The sequence below is a fragment of the Octopus bimaculoides genome, chromosome 9 (genome assembly GCF_046866305.1).
Source record: "Octopus bimaculoides isolate indiv1 chromosome 9, ASM4686630v1, whole genome shotgun sequence".
NCBI classification, from domain to species: Eukaryota; Metazoa; Mollusca; class Cephalopoda; order Octopoda; family Octopodidae; genus Octopus; species Octopus bimaculoides.
In genome coordinates, this window is record NC_142936.1 from 17,432,993 (window position 1) to 17,459,196 (window position 26,204).

A 26,204-nucleotide genomic window follows, 5' to 3' on the forward strand; every position below is an offset into this window, starting at 1 on the left:
GTTTGTGTGTGTGTGTGTGTGTGTGTGTGTGTGTGTGTATGTGTGTGCGTGTCATTGTCTTTATGTTTGTTCCCCACCACTGCTTGACTACCGGTATTGGCTTATTTACGTCTCCGTAACTTAGCAATTCGGCAAAATAGATCGAAAGAATAAGCATCAGACCTTAAAAGTAAGTACTGGGGTCGATTCTGTTTCACTAAACAATTTGGGGTGATGCCCCCAATATGGCCGCAGTCCACTGATTGAAACAACTAAAAGAAAGAATAAAATATATATCTATCTATCCGTTTTTACATACATATATATATATATACATACACACACACACACACTCACATACACACATATTCCTTATTTGTGATTTAATAATTCACGGAATATTTTTCTCCAGCAAATGCAGTGTTTAGCATCCATTCTCACTTTTCGTCGCTTTCCTATAGTAAATGTGTTTGTGCGTGTATGTGTGTGTTTGTGTGTGTATGTGTGTATGTATGTGTGTGTGTATGTGTGTGTGTGTGTATGTGTGTGTGTATGTGTGTGTGTATGTGTGTGTGTATGTGTGTGAGTGTGTGAGTGTGTAAGCGTGTGATTTTTCCAATGCTTATTGTTTGTGTTCTTTAAATTAACTAATTAATTAACTGATTAATTAATAAAACGTGCAAAAATATTTTTAAGACAATAAAAAATCTGAATAATAAAACCCGAAGTCAGACCATTAACTCTGTTTACTCCTTCAATGGCAAAACTTGGCAGAAAAAAGGACTCTGAAAGATATGACGACCTGCCCATTTAATGTCCAGTGTGTAACAGCCAGTTTTAGTGACGAAATAGCTGATGTCATAGGTACAGTAGTCTGTGTAAATTATAGAGATTTCTTCAACAGAGTTCGCCGGACAAGGACCTTGGATACCTACTGTCAATGGACCAGTACCTTCTACGGTTCGAACCTGAAAACAGTAGAAAATAATGGAAAGAAAATGGAACCTTTACAGTCAAATATACACAAAAATACATCATACACACATGCAATCACACATATACAGATGCAATCACATCTGCGTACATGCATGAGTTTATTAATATTACGTAAAACTTCAAAGGCAGCGAGCCGGCAAAATCGGCAGCACGCCAGAAGAAAAATACACAAAGTAAAATCTCAACAATGGCTGAGAAGCTCAGGACTCAAAGCAGAGACTGAGGGATTATTAATTGCAGCACAAGACCAAAGCCTTCCCACTAGAAATCACCCCCCCCCAACCAACAAAAAAAAAAACAATGAAAGAAATACAAGTAACTGCAGAAAATGTGATGGTGGAGAAGAAACAATAAATCATATTGTCTCTGGTTGCCCAGTCCTGGCTAAGAAGGAATATATCCACAGGCACGACAGAGTTGGGACCTGTATTCGTTGGAAGCTACGCCAACACTGGAATAACAAGAGAAAAAAGATGGTATAGGCACACGCCAGAAAAAGTCACAGAAAACGAGAAAGCAACCATACTCTGGGATATGCCAATACTCACAGATAGAGAAATTAAGACCAATAGGCCGGATATAGTTGTCAGAGATCACCAAGAAAAAAATGATTTCTAATCGATGTATCAATACCAACAGATGACATAGATGAAATAGCGGTAACGCGAATGCGGAGCGGGAAAACAGAAAAAAATCCTATTATAGCAGGCGCATTAGGTATGATGAGAAAACATTCAGACAAATACATAACAAAAACACCAAAACTTACAAGTATACATAACATACAGAAAATAGTACTACTAGGCACTGCACACATCCTACGTAAAATACTTTCAATATACTGAAAATAAGAGCACCACAACAGACCACAGCACATACCCAAGGCACACAGAGCTGCGCTCGGTAGTGCAGTGAAAGCAAGTGATGAAAATAAGACTACTGAATAATAATAATAATAATAATAATAATAATAATAATAATAATAATAATAATAATAACAATAATAGTTGCCCATATCACGAACGAATGCCCCAGACTCGTCAAAACCACTACAAGTTGTGGCGACACGATAAGGTAGCGAATGTGCTACATTGGAAACTGTGTGAAAAGTGGGGACTAAGGAGAGGCACGGCGTGGTATGAGCACAAACCGTAGAAAGTGGCGAAGTCGGAGACTAGCAAAATCCTCTGGGATTTCCCAATCCAAACAGATCAGGTGCTAGAGCGTAACAGACCAGACCTAGTGGTGGCGGACAAGGTGCACCACATATGCTATATAGTTGACGTTGCATGCTCCTTTGATCCACGAATGGTCAAAAGGGAAGGCGAAAAGATAAATAAATAAAACCCTCTTAAGTACGAAATAGCCCGGTTATAGAAAATGAAGAAAGTGAAGATAGCGCTAATTATTGCTGGGAAGAGTATCAGAAGGCACCAAAGGGAATATAGAGGGATTTTGGAATAGAATGCCCAGTAAAACTGTTACAAAAGGTTTGCCTCCTTGGCATGGCCAGAATAACCAGGAAAGTATAAGATAGCTGAAAAGAATGGATAGCATGGTACCGTACGCTGCAAGTAGCAAGCCCGCAAGGCATGCAACACCCCAGGAGCTCTAACAAAACCTGTGACAAAGAGCAAGATCAATGCCTACCTACAAAGAACTACCAGGCCAACATATTAAAGAACGGCAGCTCCCCATTATGTCGTATATGCCAACAACAAAATGAGACCATCGATCATGTTGTCTCCATGTGCAGTCTGCTTGCACCTACAGAGTATCTCAACAGGCATGATAGAGCTGCACAATATATTCACTGGGTAATATGCAAAAACCTGGACTTGCCCCATGATAAAAACTGGTGGGAACACAAACCACCCCCAGTATTTGAAAATGATCACATTGCACTCCTCTGGAACTTCACCATTCAAACTGACAGAAAGATAGACGCAAGGCCAGACATCATACTGAAAGACTTCAGACAAAAATCATGCCTCCTCATTGATATGACTGTCCCAATCGATATAAACGTATCTGTCAAGACCTACCAAAAACTGAGCAAATATAAAGATCTTGAAATAGAAATTAGCAAAATGTGGAATCTGAAGACGAAAACAATATCTATTGTCATAGGTGCCCTGGGAATGACAGCGAAACGGGCTGATTACTACCTAGCTCAGATACCAGGAAACCCCAAAATGGCTGAAGTTCAAAAGATAGTGCTCATGGGAACTGCCCATATCCTACGTAAAATACTGTCTATGTGATCTCAAATTTTAAAGCAAACATAATTTTCTTATGGTTTCTTAAATATTCACTAGAACAAAACTGTACAAATCCAAATATATGGTACCCTAGGCATAACACCTACATGAGCTTCTAACTTGTTGTCTCTTGAGGTCTCTGGGTGAGACTTGGATCCAACTTGTACAAATGCAAAACAAAAGTCAAACATAAAATAATAATAATAATAATAATAATAATAATAATAATCCTTTCTACAATAGGCATAAAGCCTGAAATTTTAGGGGAGGGGGCTAGTCGATTACATCGACCTCAATGTTTTACTGGTACTTATTTCATCGATCCCGATGGACAGCTGACACATTCCCATCATACCCAGCAAAACAAGCTGTGAGTTTTCATCAAATAATAATAATAATAATAATAATAATAATAATAACAACAACAACAACGTCAACAACAACAGTAACAACGACGACGAAGAGGAGTATGGTAATGATGTAGCCGAGAGAAAATATGGAAGTTTGAGGATTTCATACTCAGGTATTTAAATTAAGAAGCGATTGCTATGTTCATAGTACGGCCGATGTGAAGTGAGTTAGTTTAACAGAGAAGCGAAAGCAAGTCACTGGTCCGACTCATTGACTACAAATTAACTGATATAATGCAATTAAAGTCTTATAGAATAGCCGTATGATGAAAGACGTTCCAGCCAAACAATAACATATATTTCTAGAGTATCTATGGTGTGTCCTATACTAAAGATATTTTTTAAGGGCGATTTCAAAAGTATTTCTCGCAGGTCAAATGATCACGTAGATTCTCACAACTGTGTCTTATCTTTACGTCAGTCGAGTGATCAATGTGATATTTTGCTTCTAGTCTTGTAGGATGGTAACTTGCAAGAATCTACGTCATCTTTTAATGTGCCTTGTCTTTTGATGTGCCAGGCGAGTAAATTATCGCACAACTAACCTATCTTACTGGATTAATCCTCTCTCTCACAATTATTAAAATTGTCACACTCGCCAAAATCTATTAACTCAAACTATAGCTTTCAGTTATCATACGGACTGGCAAATATACATGAAGACGATAGTTTATTGAGAAAGATTAATAAGACAAACATGTCCAAGTTATTCACGATACTTACTAAAAGTCAGTGTCACATTCCATTGCATTCCCCCATTTAATTGATTTTTTTAATTAATTTTAATTTCAGAGTTATCTACCTGTCTTTCATTCTCACTATTAATAATTAACCAGATTTCTTTTTCTTTACAATATAAGTCAAATTTGAATAAAGTATAACATTTTTTGTCGCTACATTCAGTTAGATCTGATTCATCAGCAAAATGATGTCCTATTTCTATTTCATCCAGTTATGAGTTGAACACAGATCTGAAAATGTAACGTTTTATCCTAACTATAACTTGATTTGTTCCTCGTTCCCCATCCGAACCAAAAAACTAGCTTTACAAGAAGATTGCTATGATTCTCGTAACATCATTATTCATGCATGATATTGAGATTATATATTAGGGTATGTTGGGAACTGAAAAGTAACATTTTCAGAGGCGCAAGCGACTTAAACAAAGTCAAATCCCTACTGGATACTGAAAGTGCGTCCTAGTTTCGGAACACGAGTAATTCATCTCTCACTCAACGTAATACTGGGCATTAACTATATTGAATAAGCAAGAGTTGGTACGCTTAAACTGGAATGTAAAGTTGTTTTGTTTTGAAACTAAAGAAGATCAAATATAGCTCAAAAGAGGAGTACATTCCTTCTTCAATGCAAACCAATCTATTTCCACTTTAAACTGTTTATTTTACTCATTTAATCATCCTTCCCCAGTCTTCTCATACTCTACTTTTTATTATATTAAATATATATTTTATGCTTGGAAACTTACCTGGAAGAAATTGAGAGTTTTCACGTAACCAATTTCAAGTCCTGGTCCAAGGGCATAGCACACGCTGTCGGGTCTTTCTTCAGTCGCAGCTATTGCTTTATGAAGAGACATAAACAGACATTCCATGCTTGGGGGAAGTAATTCATGAGTCGGCATAGAAATGCTGCTTGGTGGCCAATCACTTGAATGACTTAATTCTGATTCATTGATATACCATTGACGAAGGGAAGTGTCTGACAATGTATAATCTCCTAGAAATGAATCGTTTTGTTCTTGAACACCTCTGTTTGTAGGATAAATATTTCCTGTTTCAATGTTTCCTACCTCAAAACCGTTATGTAACATGTGTGTTTCACTAGTTTTCATCTTGTTAGTATCATAAAACTTTTCACTGCTATTCACACGATTCGCACAACAGTTACAGCCGGGACATTTAGGCAGCTCATCCAGTGCTGGTTCACCAATTGAAGCTAATTCCTCAATGTCTGCCAAAGATGATACATTCGTAGCATCTGATCTCTCAAAGTATTGGAAATACATATTTTGTTCTGCTGGGTTAGACACTGACGTAAATGTCTGGTTACCAAAACTTTCGTTGATATGTAATTCTTCTTCGGTATCAGTTAGTGGTAGTTCGTTGAGACCGTGAGGATAAGATTGGTACTGACGTGCAAAAGATCCCCTATATAAACCTGATGGTTGATTACTTGTATGACAGTCACTGTAATGGTTCTGACATAGTCCAACTTGTGGAATGTCACTCTTCCGTCTTTCTAATGTATTATCCCAATATAATCCTGATTTTTCTGAAATTTCAGACCATCTGTGTCCAGAATGAAGTTTTTCGAAAGGTGTCTGTTCACTCGTTTCAGGGGAGAAATCACTAGAATAAATGTCACTTCTATCATCCCGTTTCCGGTAGTCATAAGGAACAGTTAAATATTTCTGACGAACTGAGTCATCCACTCTGTTATATGTATTGCCATTATTCACAAGGGAGTTTTTGTCTATTTCATTAGGATTTAAAATTGCTTGCAGCAAAGCCCCATTATACAGTTCACTAGAAAGAAATTCCTCCAAATCTCCGAAGATTTCTGGTGTCATATATTTCACTGAATTTTTTTCGAAATTTTCTCGATGCATTTCCATCTCGTTAGGTTTGAACTGTTGAAAGCTGTCATATTCATTTATGTTAAAGTCATGGAGATGTTTAGCAGACGATTTTTCTACGAAGTGTTCTGTGCGTTTAAAATGGTCAGATTCTTTCTTCTGAAAGTCTGAATATTTTGTAAAAGGTGTTGTTGTAACATCACAAACGCTTTTTCTTTTCATAGTTCTCCTTTCATTAAATTCTTGAGTTCTTTGTGGGGAAGGAGATCTAGAATTTATAGCAATACCACTGTCATTGGTTTCTATTGTGAATTGACGCACTGGAACTTTGGCCGATTTTCTTAACCAGTTCTGAACATAGCATTGACTCGTATCTTCTGCTGTTCCTATATTTTCTTTTTCGTTAGGGATTGTATGTTTCTCGAGAATAATAGTGGGGACTTCTTTGTTCGAATTTGCGAGAGCATTGCTATCAACTGTACTATTCAAAGCTTCCTTTTTATCATCGACATTGTAATTATGTAACACTAATAACTTACGTTTCTTCACCGTCAGACTATTTTCACATTTGGAACTGTTTTTATTTTGACACTTGCCGTCATAATTTACTCGTAAATTGTGCTTGTTCCGCGGGTTTTTGAGGAAAATTTTAACCTCCGATTTAAAAATCTTACCTTCATCTCCCTGTCTCTCCGTTGAGGTAGAAGACGAATTAGATTTATTTGACATGTGACTGCAGTAGTGTGGATCAGAAGCAATCCTAGAATGTATTCCACAAGATGGAAGGCATCCAGAACTATTACGAAAACATTTATTTGGATTTTCTCCATTACATTTACTTTCATCATGGTGATAGAATGGACATCCAACACCTGTTTGTTTGCCATTTAATGCATCTATACATTTTTTACATCGACTCTGCTGTTGCCATATAAATGGCGGGCTTCGACAGTCTTCATGAAATGTTTCATGTGGAGACAACGAATTAGGACATTCACAGCTTGTTGAGGTATTTTTCCATCTAGGAACTTCCATGTTTTCTAAAGGAAGCCTCGGAAATGTAGGTGTATGAACGGAAAATGTTTTATTCTTCCTCAGTGATCTAGTCTTACTCTCATTCTGAAGGGAGTCAAAACCAAATGTTTCTTTCTCATCATTGTATAAACTGCAAAACGAGCATTCAAGACTTGAATTAAAGCCATCGTCTTTGATAAGTTTTTCATTCATTTGAATATTTTTGCAAAGTGGAGATATTGGTTGTTGCAATAAATATTTTCTGCTGTGATGCGATTCGTCAGAACTTGGGGAATTTATATTGTCTAACCAATTAAAGACTTCCATGGATCTTTCATTTTTTAAAGATTTCGGTGAAGTATGTTGTAAGCTTGAATTGTAGCTGAAGGATCTACGGTATCGGCCTCTGTCTGCTAAATTTATTTTACAGTGATTGTTTTCCGAAGAACAGTGTTCCTCAATATTTTCTGTTGTACGGAGGTTGCCATCTACATGAGAGAATTTAGAAGATTTTTCTGAATAAGGTGATGACCGTCTTTTCTGAGTGATAACTTTGTTAAAAGCACTGCTCGCAGAACCGATACTAATTTTGCTGACTCTCTCTGCATTCAAACACGATTGCATTCTTTCAGGAAATATCAACCCTTGTGCTGGTTCATCCGAGTCTTTTGACTCATAGTATGTCGAATCGTCTTCACTTTCAGAGGAATCTGTTTCCCTGTCATTACTGAGATATCTTGGAGACGCAGAAGGTGTGTAAAATTCGTTTGGTGAGTCTCCAGGGTTTAGTAAATAATTAGGCTGAATGTTCTCAACCGGTGTTGTACTGGTTGTATCACTTGAGGAGCTACTGTTTGTATATGTTGTGTCAGTTGATGTATTTATGCCAGGCGAACCGTCTACTACTATACTTTCTGATGAAGGATTTGAAGCTACTGATATTGATGCAAGACCACCTTGTGATGTCACTGAATTGGTATCTGCAAAGAGATGTGATGAATCACTGGATACGTCTTTGTCAGTATTGTTAACATCTGTGGAGCTCTTCGAAATATCACATATATCGTTATTTTCTTTGATTTTATTCGGCAATACAGTTCTGCGAATCACTCGTAATTTCTTCACTTTCACTTGCCTATTATTGGCCCAAAGAGCGGGTGTATCAATAGAAAGACTTTTCAGAAGCAATGCTTTTGAATTTGGATTAGATGAAATAGGATGGCTAACTATCACTCGAAACGGACTCCCATCGATATCAGTATCATGACGCTGAACACTTATATAGTGGACACCCGTTTTACGAGGTATATAACTAACCAAAGATGTACCGTTCATCGACAGTTTGTAATCGTAAGGAATTATTTCTAAGCCATTATTATCTATCTCAAATATTCCATCACTGTGATAATCAAGAATGGGATTACTAAATGACAATGTCTTAGTTTCTTGACGATTCAGATCAGTCTGTAGGTCAGTAATGGTTGATCTGAGCAATTTCTGAGGAAAACTATCTGAGGCATTCGGCCCAAGGATATTAATTTTCAAATACGTTGGAAATTTCTGCAGGCTTGAAATAGTAAACTGAGATTTTCTTCCGACCGTTGCATGTTTGTAACCAGAACCACTGATAACTAATGAGCTGCTAGAGAGATCGGTGGGATTTTCCGGGATGTCATTGCAATCATTAAAACTTATCCATTTTTGTTGCTGTGCTGTAAGTTTAATCATGTAAGCTAATCGAAATATTTTGTTCGCAGTGCTGTCATTGTTTGCTATGGCGATTTCTTCCGGTGCAATCAACGACTAAAAAATATAAAGAAATCATCGTTTAAGAGATTTGTGAAAATCATACGTTTATTAGTATATTAAAAACATCTCTATATAATTACATAACAATATCCTAACTGTTACCGCCACACGGGCTTTTTCTGCTAGAATTTATGGTGGCGTAACGATCAATTTTAAGCGCTGATTTCTTGCCCACCTGAGCTCCTTCAGGAATATCACTAAAAATCGATCTACACCCACATCCACCACATCAAAATTATGATATTATCTATGGCATTGCCTGGTCCATAATTGAAAATGGAATACCGTACACAGAAACCAATTACCATGTAATTTATTCTGATGTGAGTCTCTTAGTATGAGAATAAAGACCGTCTCTTTAATCGCTTCTCTAGCGTAATCACATTTTGGTGCCACCAGTAGTTTTCTTATTACCATAAATCACTATGTTCTAACCGAACTAATTATGCCTTCCAATTTTGTTCTAAGACTCTTTCGCTATAATACTTCCTTCATAACGCTCGTATTTCTCTTACCGCTACATTTGGCGACATTTAGGTTTTTCACGTCTTTAGCATACCCACCAGCGTGTCTCTCTCTTCTTTTTCTCATACCAGCGCGCCATCACTTCATCTCCTCCTCCAGTTTTACTGATCAACGCGAAACGCACACTTTAAAATGTCCATAACTATGTCCTATTAGAGTCTTACTCAAGATTTTTATCTTTATTTTTTTATCACTTTCCTACCATTTTTGGTCAGATATGATTTATGATAATGCTAAGCATCTGTTATGTGTCTCTGAAATCGGCTGGCCTAATACATTTCTGTCTCACTGTTAATTTCTTCTTTGTTAGAAACCGGACCTCATTTGATCTAGTTTCCATAACAATTTTCTCTAACTTTATGGCCTGGCTTATTTCTTGCAGCTGTTAACTGACGATTTTGAATTGCTAAAATTACTAATTCTCCATTGAGACCCAATCCTTTCCTCTCCATGTCCTTTTTCTCCTTATCTCCTCATACTTCTTGCTATAACTCCTCTTCAACCATTCTTACATTTCTTCCTATTGAACGTGTGTGTGTGTGTGTGTGTGTGTGTGTGTGTGTGTGTATGTGTGTGTGTGTGTGTGTGTGTGTGTGTGTGTGTGTGTGTATGTGCGTGTGTGTGTATGTGTGTGTGCGTGCGTGTGTGTATAAAAATATTCTGTACTGTGCTATTTGTCAGCGGATACTATGACTGTGCCTTAAGGGTCTCTGAAATTTCGTATTAATCCATACGCTTGAAATACAATTGGACCTTATCAACATAATATGCATGCTTATGGCAGCGGTGACCGATTATCCGAAACAGCTGTAAAAAATTTGTAACATCACTTATTTGTACACGCAGCTTGCCGAGTGAATACGTTCCTTACACCCATTACTATTAGTTTGATTTTTCCGCACACATACATACATACACACACACACACACACACACACACATAGCCCCTGTGTGTAGCCCCTTGTGGGTAGTAAAGAAATAACATACACACACATACATGCATACAAGCATATATATTATATCTTATCATATTATATTATATATGAGTGAGTGCATTCAATTACTAACCAGTTGTCCGATATTGTCCTCAACTCCATATTACTCACCGTAGGTATATTTAAATGGTCGTTTGCCAACTGTAGTCCCAGACGACAGTTATTGACACGGTTGTGAGGCTGTAGGAAGGTAAAGTGTGGACATAAACCCGGGCAGACGGCGTTTAGAAGAGCGCATAGGACAATTCCATCGTTCCAGCTCGTGTGGAAATTGGTCACTTGAAATTGTGGAAGAACATTCGAGATCCAAATCAGTAGATTTACCTTTCGTTGCTTTTCTGCAACATATCGACAATGGTAAAATAATGTGAACACACGGGAAACAATGTACTAACAACAATAGCAACAGAAGCAAAAACTACTACTACTACTACTACTACTACTACTACTACTACTACTACTACTAATAATAATAATAATAATAGTGGGGGAGTATCATAGCCATGTGTTGAGAGAAATTCTTTGGGGTTTGAATAATTCACCTTTGGAAAGATGGGTGTTTTGCACAACATCCTTAAACAAACCTTATTCGGGACCTTTTGAGCGGGATAAGCTACTCGACCTGAAGAAAATTCTAACTGGGCCCCACCTGCAAGGTCATGCGCTGTTTATCTTGATATGAGATCACCATGTCGCGCACATATGGTTGTGATGCATGTACCTAGTGTACCCTTATCAGACGGGTAATCATGATGGGTATAATGGGCTTCGTATATTTTACCCCAGTGTCACTTTGATGGCATGCACTGCTCTCTCACTCAGTAATAATAACAATGATTTCTTTTATTTGCCATCATGGACAGTACAAAGGCAGACATAAAGAGTGGGGGTTTACATATAATGGCATGATGAAATGAAAAGTACACACGGTATATATTAGAAGGGAAGTATACATAGTATACGACACTAGAAGAAGAGGGGAAAAAGTGATAGTGACGGGGTCCCCTGATACAGGAGGACCTCGAGGGATACTCGAGGAACCCTACCATCCAAGATCACCCTGAATACTAAGGACGAGAGCCCTCTCCAACTCCACTCTTACCATTTTCGAAACTTTCACCCACCTTCTTATACATCCACTCGAGGACAGCACCTCCTTCTCCACCCTCACTTTCCGTTTCAAGTGAAACTTGAAAACGTCGATGAGGGTTGTACCAAAGAGGAAAATTTCTGTCCTCATTCCTTTCAGCCTCGTCCACCAGACAACCTCTTTCGCCACAACCACCAGACAAAGGAAAACTGCCTTGCCTGCCCTAGTAAAGGAGGGCGGCGGAGTAATCGTCATTATGGACTCGACTAACAGACAGATCCGTCCCACAGGCCACAGCAGCTGTTCGACATAGCTCCACAAGTCAACAATTCCCGGAACGAGTGCATGCAGAACAGTTTCGTCGTTCTGACAGCACAAACGTGTCTGTAGAGTTTATCTCGAACCGGTAGCGTCCCCACCGCCGGTAGCACTGAGAGGCCAAAGGCATCTGGAAATTATCCATAGTAGTCTCCGATCGGAAAGTCCTCCGGAATAGACTTGCCAGTTGGTCTTCGTCGACACCTAGGGTCTACCCGATGACGTCGTCGCACTTCCCAGCTACTAATCCTCTGTATATAGCTAAAGTGGAACATCCAGCGATCCTATTTCCCGACTTGTAGAGCACAGTGAGTGCCTGATGATATTCTAAGTGCCAGGCGCCCAGTCTTGGCCTATACTTCACCCAGGACTGCAGCTCCGTGAAGGAGATGAGCTGCAGAAAGACGTGTCTCACAAACGGAACCCACACACGTTTACCTTCACGAAATCGTTGAAGGTGGCGCAACCTGAGTGCATGTCTGTGCATTAGCGAACTAGTTAAGCGGCAGTTGACGGGGCTGTCGTCAAAAACCGGTGGTGGATTGCTCTGAAGACAACGATTAGAGAAGAATTGATAGCGTTTAGTAAAGATAACACTTAACTGATTGGAAGTATTATCATGTACATTGTTTTGTCTTGGTATAAAAAGATGGGCTACAGCAAATATTCTACTCAATACCACAGATTTGCTAGTCAGTTATTTGACCTTAACCAGTTGAGCATGTCCCTTGGTGGCTGACGATATGTCCATCTCTGATCATGAGCAGAAGTAGTGGAGGAGCATCATAGCCATGTGTTGAGAGGAATTCTTTGGGGTTTGGAGTAATTCACCTTTGGAAACATGGGTGTTTTGCTCAACATCCTTAAACAAACCTTATTCAGGGACCTTTTGAGCGGTATGGGCTACTCGACCTGAAGAAAATTCTAACTGGGCCCCACCTGCGAAATCATGCGCTGTTTATCTTGATATGAGACCACTATGTTGCGCACATATGGTTGTGATGCACGTGCCTGGTGTACCCTTATCAGACGGGTAGTCATGATGGGTATATTGGGCTTTGTATATTTTACCCCAGTGTCACTTTGATGGCATACCCTGATCTCTCACTCAATAATAATAATATTAATAATAATAATAATAATAATAATAATAATAATAATAATAATAATAATAATAATGATAATAATAATAATAATAATAATAATAATAATGATAATAATAATAATAACAATAATAATAATAATAATAATAATGATGATAATAATAATAATAATAATAATAATAATAATAATAATAATAATGATAATAATAATAATAATAATAATAATAATAATAATAATAATAATAATAATAATAATAATTATAATAAAGTTTTGAGCACAAACCGTAGAGATTGGCGGAGTCGGAAACCTGCAAAATCCTGTAGGATTTTCAAATCCAAACAGGTCAAGTGCTAGAGGATAACAAACCGGACTTAGTGGTGGAAGACAAGGTGTACCAAATGTGTTATATAATTGATGCTGTGTAACCCTTTGAGCCACGAATAGTCAAGAAGGAAGGCAAGAAAACCGACAGTCCTCTTCAGTACGATATATCCCAGCTATGGAAAATGAAGGTGAAGGTAGTGCCAATTATTGTCGGGCCCTTGGGGACAACATCAGAAGGCATTAAGAGGAATATAAAGGGAATCGGAACGAAATAACCCGTAAAGCTGTTAGAAACGGTTTGCCTCCTTGGCACGTCTGAGATAATCAGAAAAGTATTAGATAGTTGGAAAGAACAGATAGCATGTTACTGTAGGCTGCAGGTAGCAAGCTCGCTAGGTATGCAAGACCCCAGAAGTTCCAACAAAAACTGGGTTAAAAAGAACAATAATAATAAAAAGTTTTTGATCTTGGAACAAGGCTAACATTTTAGATTGGTACTTGACTGGTACTTTATTTTATCAACCATGGAGCGATGAAAAGCAGATTCGACTATTATTATTCGACTATTATTATTCAACTCTGGCGTCTTAACGATTCTAATAATGACTTCGAACATCAATAGCATACACTAGTGAACGTTATTGGCACTCTTTATTGACACTGAAGTAATCAAATGTCAAACTGTACCATGCTTCTTAAAATGATTAGCAGTAATCCTCGTTGTTTATATGTGGCATATTTACTAGTAATATACTACGATTAAGTCCAAAACAACGATATTCTTATTCGGACAAAAATATTGAAATTTTATTTCAAATTCACTAGACAGCATGAATTACAAAGTTCGCCGAGAAAAAACCCACGACAAAACAGAGTCAATAATGAACGAAATATAAAGTTGTTAGACCTGCGAAAATTAACAGCTGGGTTTTTCTCCAATCTTTACCAAGAAAACTAAAGAAAATCATTATCAGAAGTTGTTACAGCAGCACTAGCTACAACAGCAACAACTCTGATGACTGAAGATACAAGAACAAAATATATTTCTTACCGGATGATAGAATGTCTTTGAGTAATTGGTGAAAGCTTGGTTGGTAAAGTTGGACACCAAGGCTGTTCTGAGCATTAAGATTTCTATATCTCTTCGTGAATATATAGAAAGGAGTAAAGCTGTGTAACCAGTAAAGTTGATTGTATATCTTGTACAACAAACAGTGAAGCAGTAACAGGATACATACCCGGGCTGTAGCTGCGGAATTCGTAAATATAATATATTTAAGTGAATAGGGTAAAACATGACCGTTGACCAAAATTACAATGTCTAATAGTCAAAAAGAGTCTGAGAATGTTACACCTAGCTAAACATTTACATACATATATACATACATACAACAAGACATGCATGCACGTATCCATCCATCCATCCACCCATCCATCCATACAAGAAAATACCTTAAAGTAAAATGATTAACTAGAAATTTAAATCGAAGTCAATCAGCAGTCTATAGAGTCTATAAAGACATTAGGTGTCAACTATTTATCACAGCAACTCCTTCCCAGAAAGATGCAAAGTCATCCCGAAGGAAAATGTGGAGCGAAGTGAAGAAGTTAAATTAGGTAACAGTCTTTGTATTAAACCAGTCACAAACAGCATCGGCGGCGAGACCCTTGAGTCGGTGATTTAAAAACATCAAGACAAAAAAGCACAAGGAAGGTTTCAGTTGATCCAATCAACTGGAACAGCCTGCTTATGAAAATGACGTTCAAGTGGCTGAGCACTCCACAGACACGCCAATCCATGACGTACTTGTCAGAGAAATTCAGTGTGACACGGAATATAACTTTGAAATGCGGGTACTACTCATTTTTGCCAGTTGAGTGGACCGAAGCAATGTGAAATAAAGTGTCTTGCTGAAGGGCACAACGCAGCGCCAAGAATCTTGCCCACGACCATATGACCGTGAACCGAATACCATAAGCATTAAGCCACACGTCCCCACTATACATATATACATATATATATATATACATATATGTGTATATATATGTATATATATATGTGTGTGTGTATATATATATATATATATATATATATATATATACACACACATACAGAGGGAGAGAGAGAAAGAGAGAGAGAAAGAGAGAGAGAGAGAGAGAGTGAGAGAGAAAGAGAGAGAAAGAGAAAGAGAGATGGACAAATAAGTAGATAGATAGATAGAGAGATTACTATATATATATATATATATATATATATATATATATGCAGGGGTTGGACAAAATAATGGAAACACCTTAAAATTTCAAACAAATTTATTTTAAAAATGGAGTAGGACCGCTTTTGGCAGTTATTACAGCTTGAATTCTGCAAAGTTTGAATTGTTTCCAAATGAATTTTTGCCCATCAGCTAAAACAGTCTCCAGTTCTTGTAGTAATGATGGTGGAAGATATCAACTCCTTACTTGTTTTTCTAAAATGCACCATAAATGTTTAATAATATTGAGATCTGGGGACTGTGGTGGCCAGATAAGATGTTCAACTTCACTAGAATGTTCCTCGTGCCATTCAGTAACAACTTTAGCTGTGTGAATTAATTGGTGCATTATCATCCTGAAAGATTGCGTATCCCTCCGGAAACAGTTCCGCAACCATAGGATGAATTTGATCAGATAAAATGCTTAAATAGTCTTAACTATTAATTCTGCCATGGAGGGGGACCATTGGGCTGGCAGATTTCCAAGATATAGCCCCCAGGTCATCACAGATTCTCCTCCATATTTAACAGTTGGAAGAAGGTAGCCTGGGTCAAATGCTTCTTATGGCTGTCTCCACACGTATACTCGGCCGGTGGTCGGAAATAAGGTAAAGGATGACTCGTTCGAGAAAATAATATTCTTCCACTGCTCTAGGGACCAATTCTGTAGGTTTTTATTCTACTCTAAACCCTTTGCAACGTATGTTCTTGAAAGTAGTTGTTCTGTGATTGCAACCCTTCCTCCCCGTGAAATCCGGCTTTGTGAAGCTCTCGGCGAACAGTTTTTGTGGAAACTCGGAGGTGGTTATTAAGCTCTGCAGTAATTTTGGGAGCAGTACTTTTGCGATCCTTTCTAACAATTCGCGTAAAAGTCCGACGGTCCCTATCTGAAAGGTTTGGTTTTCTTTCGGAGTTTTGTTTTGACGAGGAGGTTTTTCCCTCTTTCTCAAAGAATGTCATTACTTTCGAGACAGTACTTCTTGATACACCAAACATTTCGGCTGTTTCCGTTATGCTAGCGCCTGCCATACGAGCACCAACAATTTGACCTGTTTGAACGTCCGATAAATTAGTCATTTTAATGAATTTTAATTACCTTTTTCTGATGATATCTGAAAAGAAACAGCAATGTTAGCAAAACATATTAAGCAACACTAATAATAAATCAAAAAGCATAAAAATAAACAAGCTTTTGACGGTTTTATAGACATTTATGATGCTATGATGCTAGGTGTTTCCATTATTTTGTCCAACTCCTGTATATATACAAAGAGAGAGAGAGAAGAGAAGAGAAGAGAGAGAGAGAGAGAGAGAGAGAGAGAGAGAGAGAGAGAGAGAGAGAGAGAAATGGATAGATAGATAGATAGATAGATAGATAGATAGATAGATAGACAGATAGCAGGCGTAACTCATTTTCAGCTGATCTTGCCCATGCTCACTAGAAGCTGCCCACTCCGGGAGACAATCCCACAGCATTGTGATCGTAAGTTCAACGGCCTATAACTAAACTAGATGCATACATACATACATGCAGATAGACAGACGGGCGGACAGACAAATTAGTCAAGCTATGCTGGCAAACAATATACAATATTGACACACTCTAAGATAGATGTTTTATAGAAAATTATAAACAAATCTCTTTCAGGCATGTCACGTGTAGTTATTTGTCGGCTGATAGGTTGGTGAATGGAAGCGGATTAACAATATTGCGGCTATACACTTATATAATCTGGATAAGCTCCTTACACAGCCAGATGAATATGATTAATAATGCTTGCATTTACAATACACACAAATATATGCATATGTGTGTGTGTGTGTATGTGTGTGTGTGTGTGTGTGTGTGTATGTCGCCGTGTGTACTGACACGCACATATATCGATACACACACACACACACACACACACACACACACACACACACATGTATGTGTACATAAACACTCGCACGCACATACAGAGAAAGATAGCTAGATAAATAAAGATAGATAGCTAGATAGATAGATAGATATGTGTGGCGTATGTGTGTGTACGCGTGTGTATGTGTGTGTGTGTGTGTGTGTGTGTGTGTGTGTTTGTAGGTATGAGTGTGCACGCAGATTTTCCTTTAAGTATCCAAAAAAAGAAAAAAAAAAAATCCACACCACTCATATTCGCACATTAACATATTTCTCTTAAGCTAATAAGCATATATGAGTATTATTGCAACCACTCGCAAAGAGACGTTCGCATACATAAATACACGTATATAAATATTTATCTACGTACGCATGCATCCATCCATACATGCATACATACATACATGATAGCAATGTCGTCGTGTTCCAAGATCACAAGGAAGAGCGGCACATTCTCAGGGGACAATGCAAGCCGATCCTCGACGCATTTCTTTCTGCCCTCACTCAATAGTTTGAAAGAGGGAACCAGTCTGTGTAATCCGATCCCACTCTTTAGACCTGGAAGGGTAAGACAGCTGCGATGACCAACAAGCTGTAGGTCTTACCTTGGAGTACCTTCTCCAAGGTGAATTGCCTTACAGGATTGGAGAGCTCCTTCTTCTTTAGAAACGGAAGAAGGGTATCATAGAGTGCATCGGATCACCTGAAAGATTTACTGTTTCATTTGCCCTTAGCCTTGTCTTGTCTCAAGGCATTCACAAAGCAGCGAGGCTTTGTGCTTCGCATGTCTTCCATTGTTGGCACTTCGTCGCTTACGACGACGAGGGCTCCAGTTGATCCGATCAACGGAACAGCCTGCTCGTGAAATTAACGTGCAAGTGGCTGAGCACTCCACAGACACGTGTACCCTTAACGTAGTTCTCGGGGATATTCAGCGTGACACAGAGTGACAAGGCTGGCCCTTTGAAGTACAGACACAACAGAAATAGGAAGTAAAAGTGAGAGAAAGTTGTGGTGAAAGAGTACAGCAGGGTTTGCCACCATCCCCTGCCGGAGCCTCGTGGAGCTTTAAGTGTTATCGCTCAATAAACACTCACAACGCTCGGTCTGGGAATCGAAACCGCGATCCTATGACCGCGAGTCCGCTACCCTAACCACTGGGCCATTGCGCCTTCACCAGGTCTTCCATAACATACTAAGAAATCCATATCTGGCACCCTGTCAAATGTAAATACTCCGAGTAAGAGTTGGCCTGGGAGCAATAGTGGCTAAGAGGAAGTTCCATACTCTTCAAAATCCTGGAACTGCAGAAATAGTAACCCACAACAGAATGCATTTTAAATTCATTCCCATTATATACATTCAATCATACATGCATGCATCCATCCATCTATACATACATGATTCCATGTATATATCCATATATGCATGGATACATACATACATACATACGTTATTATCCTAAACAACGACAAAACCTTCCTTTGTGCATAGCATGCGAACTCCTTGTCAAAACTCCTTGCCAGTGTGCACCGTTGATCTCACTAAGAGCGTAGTTTCCTACCAAAACGCACTATCACGTCATAAGTAGACGGAGCTTTTTGCGCTACACACACACACACACACACACACACACATCAGGTTGAGTAAAAAGTAAGCAACGTTTTGACGAATTTGTACCGGATTTTTGCAGAGCTTTGAATTTTTTAAACATTTTTTAGCAATTGTCTGATTATACATAGACTTGCCGTAAAGCATCAATAAATTAACATTGATATTTTTTGCACCGTGGTTACAATCAACTGAAATGGAACTGTCAAGGCGCGATATTTGAGCAATTTTGCTATTCAATTTCAAAAAAGGACGTGAAGCAGTTGAAACTGTTTGCGATATCAACAAAACGTTTGGTGAGGAAATGACCAGTGAGTAGTCAGCTCGACAATGGTTTAAACGATTTCACAGTGGAGACCTGAGCCTTGAAGAGCGTAGTGGACGCCCATCTGTCATCGATGACGGTCAATTAAAGACGGTCATTGAGAAAGATCCACGTAAAACCACCCGAGAACTAACAAAAGAACTTCAAGTTAACCAGAAAACTGCCTGCAACCATTTGCATGCTATCGGAAATTCAAAAGAGCTCGACGATTTAACGAAAATCAGAAAATGCGCAGATATGAAATTGACTCGTCGCTTCTTCTCCGTAACCAGACCGATCTCGACCGTATTGTAACTTGCGATGAAAAGTGGATTCTGTACCATAATAAAAAACGTTTTTTTTTTTTTTTTGAAGCGGTTGGACCAAAATGAAGCACCGAAAACCTTCCCTAAATCCGAGCTCTTCAAATAGAAGGTTATGGTGACTGTTTGGTGGTATGCTGCCGGACTTCTCCACTATAACTTCTTAAAACCAGGAAAAACCATTACTGCAGAAACATATTACCATGAAATTGCTAAAATGGACGAAAAACTGCTACTCCTCGTCCCAGACTGGTCAACAGAAGAAGGCCAATCATTCGTCATTACAATGCCTGACCACACGTTTCACTAATGACGCTCCAGAAGTTGAGGGAACTTGGCCACGAAGTTCTTCCCCACCCAGCTTATTCCTCAGACCTTTCTCCTACCAACTGCCATTTTTTTCAAGCACCTTGATGGTTTCCTGCGAGAGAAGAATTTCAAAAATCAAACCGATGCTGAAGGTGCGTTCAAAGAGTTAATCAGCTCCAGAACTCTTTTATGTTACCGGAATAAACAAACTTGTATCTCGTTGACAAAAATGTGTTGATTGTAATGGTACTTATCTGGATGAATAAAATTTCAGCATTGTTGAGATGTATTGTGATCAATTTCATTTTCCAAAACGTTGCTCACTTTTTTACTCAGCCTGATATATATATATATATATATATATATATATATATATATATATATATTTATATAAGGGCATTACTATACAATAACGCCTCACGCTATGAGGGACTCTAAGGTCAGACTACTATAAAAAGCACATTTTTACCGAATACGAGGAAATGCAACTCTCAAAGCCAACCCCTTAAAATGCATTCGGTAAAAATGTGCTTTTTATAGTAGTCTGACCTTAGAGTCCCTCATAGCGTGAGGCGTTATTGTATAGTAATGCCCTTATATAAATATAAATATATATTTTGGGAATAAATGATGGATTTTTTCCCTTATGAGGTTTTTTTCACGCTAGCTACTTGATAAATTCTTGTAAAAGAATTCGTCCTATTATTGAATTTAAATATATTACCAGAATATATTCAGTGCTGAATTTATTCTGAGTAAGAGGCATATTTACCGAGATGCAATTCGAAATTCCCGCCACTTACCTAGGGAAATAGCGATGAACAGTCGTCTATATGCTATACTGGATACACGGTGTTCGTTTGGTATGTTGATTCTCTGTTTACTTCTATTTTTCTTGACCATATTATACTGACGAGTAGAGGTTGTATAATACAATAACTACGAAATCATGATCTATAATTTAGTCTGTTTTTAAGGGGTTGGCTTTGAGAGTTGGCATTTCCTCGCATTCGGTAAAAATGTGCTTTTTATAGTAGTCTGACCTTAGAGTCCCTCGTGGCGTGAGGCGTTATTGTATAGTAATGCCCTTATATAAATATAAATATATATTTCGGGAATAAATGATGGATTTTTTTCCCTTATGAGGTTTTTTTCACGCTAGCTACTTGATAAATTCTTGTAAAAGAATTCGTCCTATTATTGAATTTAAATTTATATATATATATATATATATATATAGGGAAAATTCACACAAAAAAACAAAAACAAACGACGATGGCAGGTGGTATAGAAAACAAACAGATGTATTAGTATAACGCTCGGGAATTGAAAAAGTCTTTAATGTTTCGAGCCTACGCTCTTCCACAGAAAGGAACACAGAAAGAAACAAGGGGAGAAAAAAATGTGTGCAATGGTTAGCGATCTATCATGATGTATGTATGTATGTATTCTGTGTGTGTGTGTATTGCATGCATACATACATACACACACATACATACATTTGTTTTGGGACAAAATAGAAACATCATGTTAAATTGACGTTTTACACGGGGTTGGTCCATCTTTGGCATGATTCACTCTTGTAATACGTCGAGGAATTGATTCGTACATGTTCTGAACGGTTGTTAGCGGAATGTTTAGTAATTATTCATATAAAATCTGCTTTAGATCTTTCTACGACGATGGCGGAAGGAAGCGGCTCCTCACTCATTGCTGTTCGTCACACCTTTATTCATCACATGTCCGTTGACCATATATCTGTTGACCATATATCTGTTGACCGCATCTTATGCTGGTCGCTTATCACTTTTGTCTACTTTTATAGGTCACTCACCGAATTCAAATTTCCATCCATATTCAACTAATTAATCACGTGTTACATCATGTACCGAATAGTTACCCAGTCACTGCAGTCTTCTCACAGTTAATAGCTTTCTCTCCACCCTCTCTCTCTCTCTCTCTCTCTCTTTTCTTTACCCCCCACCCTTCTCTCTGTCTCACTGCTATCAATCAGTCCATTCAGTATCCTTTGGAAACATGTTATATCTCTCGCTCTCACGAACAGTTCTGCTTGAAACCTCAGACTTTTCATATTGCTTACGGCAAACCAGATTATCCATTCCTGAACACTTTATACTCACTGACTGCCGATGCAAATCATTAATAACTTATTCCAATCTTACTGTTTACTTTAATAACTAGAGCTGTTGTTGTTGCTAATGGTGTTGTTGTTATTGTTATTAATGTTGTTATTATTGTTATATTTCTTGCTGGTGCCATTGCAATGACTATCCAACCCAGATTAATTCTTCTAAATGAGAAGCTTAAGTGAAAGTAATCTTCTAGTTTGTTCCTTTTGTGCTAAGAATGACTCTGCTGTCTTTGAAATCCCATCAACTGGTACAAATTATGAGAGGTAATGTCAAAACGAAAGACAAACAAGGAAATGACATTTTTTGTTAGATAGTTCAATTGTACTGCCTCCAGAATAATATATTTTTCTTTGATAATCTCCTTCCGAAAAATCTTATAATCGTTACAATGAGATTAGACTAATCTGGCTTAATCGTTAGAGTGACGGTCAAAATGCCTTACCGTATTCGTTGTTACTGCTTACGTTCTGAGTTCGAATCCTGCCAAGATCAACATTGACTTTCCTCCTTTTGAGGGTCAATAGTAATAAAGTGTCAATCGAGTACTAGATATCAGTATAACCAACTAACCTCGCCGTATTTCTGATCTTGTGCTTCAATAAAGAAATCATTATAAAGAGTAGTCGACTGAACTGGCAGAATCGTTTGAATGTCGGACAAAATCCCTTGGCGGTATTTGTTCGAGCTCTTTTCTTTATGTCTTCAATTCTCGCAAACGTCACATTCAACCTTTCGGGATCGATAAAATAAAGTACCAGTCAAGTGCTGGGGTCGAAATATCGATTAACGCCTACGCTCAAAATTGCTAGCCCTGTGCCTAAATTATTATTACCATCATCATTATCATTGTCCTTGTTGTTGTTGTTGTTGTTGTTGTTATTATTATTATTATTATTATTATTAAGTGAGAGAGCAGTGCATGCCATCAAAGTGACACTGGATAAAATATACGAAGCCCAATATACCCATCATGACTACCCGTCTGATAAGGATACACCAGGCACATGCATCACAACCATATGTGCGCGACATGGTGATCTCATATCAAGATAAACAGTGCACGACCTTGCAGGTGGGGCCCAGTTAGAATTTTCTTCAGGTCGGGTAGCCCATCCCACAAAGTTATTCTGCAAACTCACATCATCCCGTATTATCTCCACCACCGCTCTGATCATCCACATCATACAAGACGCATTTGCGCAGACGTTGGGGATTATTGGAAACATGCAAATACTTTTGTGCGCCGTTATGTAAAGTGCGGTTATAGTGAATCAAGATTAAAGGAAATAGCAAATGACATAGCTGAAATTAAAAGTGATAATCTCAATAATCTTTCAAATCCCAAGAATCTTTCTTTTCTGATACTTTTCTGCGTCTCTCAATTCCAATATCTTTCAATGCCCTTGTTACCATTTTGGATGTTGTATCAATTGTACCAATTGTCCACAAGAATAAGTGTCAACTTTGTTTCATAATCTCTTCATCTCTCTGGCTAGGTCATGGTATTACTCTTTTTTGCGCTGTCTTACTTCATTCGAGTTAAGGACAATCTTCTTGGGTGGTAAGCCGATGGTCAGTTTTGAATGTGTACAGCAGCGGAGGCGGCGCCTTTTGACCAGTCGTCACTCATGCCATGGAAAGTGTAAGACGATTGGATTTCTTCAGACATCTGGAAGTGTTACGCTATTTAGTGTTATTGGTTGACTGGGGCGGTATTTTAGCGGTATTGTGTGTAACTGGAAAATAAGAGAAGTGGATGTAAATACTTGAGCCATTTCCATTTGAATTTCCCGAATGTTCTAGCGTAAAGAAAAGTGACCGCATCACGTTTTCCAGATAGTATATAGATAATTTATTGGGTCAGTAGACAAGGACAGTGCAGAAAGTTCATAACTTCAAACTGTCGCTACACAGACAACAAATTTGTGATCTACATGATCGTTCTGGCTTGTGCCTGTAGACCGGGGCCAGGCTACTGGAACTTACCGCTTCCGGTGCAGAAAACCTACTGAGTCTGGATTAACGATTTCCTTAAACAGCGGTTGAATGGGGAAGTTATCAGCAACTGATGGTGGAGCACACTGAAAAAGGCTCTTAGAGCAGATGCGTTAAGTTTTAGTAAAGAAATACCAATAGAAAAATAGGTTAGAGAGTGAATTAAAGAAAATTGGAAGACGCAATTAGGAACGTGTCGCGACCGAAATGATGTTGTTGAGAATGACCGTCGACTTAGAGGCAAAAAAATGCCACCAACCGGTTCTGTCAAACTGTACGTTTAGTTACGAAACCGTCTTCCAGGTACACGTCAGGTGTTCCAGTACAGCTAATCTATGGAGTTTTCTCTTGTTGTCAGATAGCTAAACCGAAAGAGGTTGTATTGTGAACGAGGTTGAAAGGATCTAAGACGGACACTTTTCTCTTTGGTCAAGCGCTCCTCAACATTTTCAAGTTTCATCGAGAAAGGAAAGTGAGAATGGAGGGGGAAGGTTTGCCCCAATTAAATTATATGAACTGTGGGTGATGCTAGCAAAGATGGCCAGAGTAAACAGGCCTACTATGTGCATAGACCCGTAGATTAAAGGATGGCGACTGAAAGAGGGCAACTGCTCTCGTGGTCAGGGTGATCCAGATTTCGTGAGGTTTTCTTCGAATGGCCTCCGGTAGCGTCCGACTATTGCGGAACTTTGTTTCAGCTGAACTTTTCTTGTTATTTATTTTCGTTCTTGTTATTTTTTTTAGACCTAAATCCCATCTAACATATTTATCCTTTGTCCTTTGTTCTTTTATTCTGTCTTTGTACTATATCCTGTTTTCTCCGATCCATTCTGGTTTAGAAATAAATTCTCCTCCTCTTCCTCGTCATCATCATCATCATCATCATCATCATCATCATCATCATCATCATCATCATCATCACCATCATCAACAACATCATGAAAATAATGTAACCGCTCAAAGTTTTGACTCAAAACAAAATACTTTAGTTAATTACGGCGAACTCAGTATAGTCCCATGGTGTACCATCACGGTGGAATGCGCATAACTCTATACACCAGATCTCTGGAAATGTCGCGTTTCAGAGTGGACAAGTGTTTTTATCTCACTCTAAGTTGGTTGCTGGGATGTAGATAGTCTAGTCATGCAATTTCGATTGTGGTGTGTAGTGGTGGAAGCGATATTGTCTTGGCAAAAGTAACCCATGTCGACATAATGCTCACTGAAAAGACTGCGGAATTTCTACAGCCTGCAAATGACACCTTGAAATAGACGGAAAGTTCCTAGAAATAATAGTATCTTCTAAAACCAAGAGGTGAAATAATCGCATAATTTTCCGCTTCCTGGTTCTTTTCACCTCCAGAGTGAATGGGAATCTCACTATATATATATATATGTGTGTGTGTGTTTGTCCCCCAAGCATTGCTTGACAACCGGTGCTGGTGTGTTTATGTCTCCGTCACTTAGCGGTTCGGCAAAAGAGACCGATAGAATAAGTACTAGGCTTACAAAGAATAAGTCCCGGGGTCGATTTGCTTCTTTCCTCTCCACGATACCAGACGAACCAATGGCTCGTAATGAGACGCAGTTTAGGGCAGCTGTGTCAAATTCTCTTATACACCAGATGTGCCATCAAAACTCTTGATTGGACCATGTCAGGTGGGGGAGAAGAGCCATGCAAGGAACGTGAAAATCACGGTGGTGCACCAGCATGACCGCAGCCACTTGGCTGAAACATAAATAAATAAATTAAAAAAAAAATATATATATATGCGCACTAATATATTCATGTATGTATGTACGTGTGGTGTATATGTATGTATACGAAGAAAACACACACACACACACACACACACACACACACACACACACACAAATACACACACACATTGAGACCGAAACTGAGATTGAGAAAGAGAGATTTATGCAGACA

At 38.4% G+C, this 26,204-nt stretch overlaps 1 protein-coding gene across 1 annotated transcript in view; it reads right to left on the reverse strand.

The window, feature by feature from the left end:
• Positions 1-707: 707 nt before the first annotated feature.
• LOC106868869 (uncharacterized) overlaps positions 708-26,204 on the reverse strand; it is a 30,838-nt gene continuing 5,341 nt past the window's right edge. Inside the window, exons 2-5 of the mRNA XM_014914320.3 lie at positions 14,473-14,670; positions 10,697-10,923; positions 5,133-9,059; positions 708-947 (exon numbers count right to left, since the gene is read on the reverse strand). Of these exons, the coding sequence (XP_014769806.1) occupies positions 726-947; positions 5,133-9,059; positions 10,697-10,923; positions 14,473-14,670 (4,574 nt within the window). The 3' untranslated portion in view covers positions 708-725. The remainder of the gene's footprint in view (positions 948-5,132; positions 9,060-10,696; positions 10,924-14,472; positions 14,671-26,204) is intronic.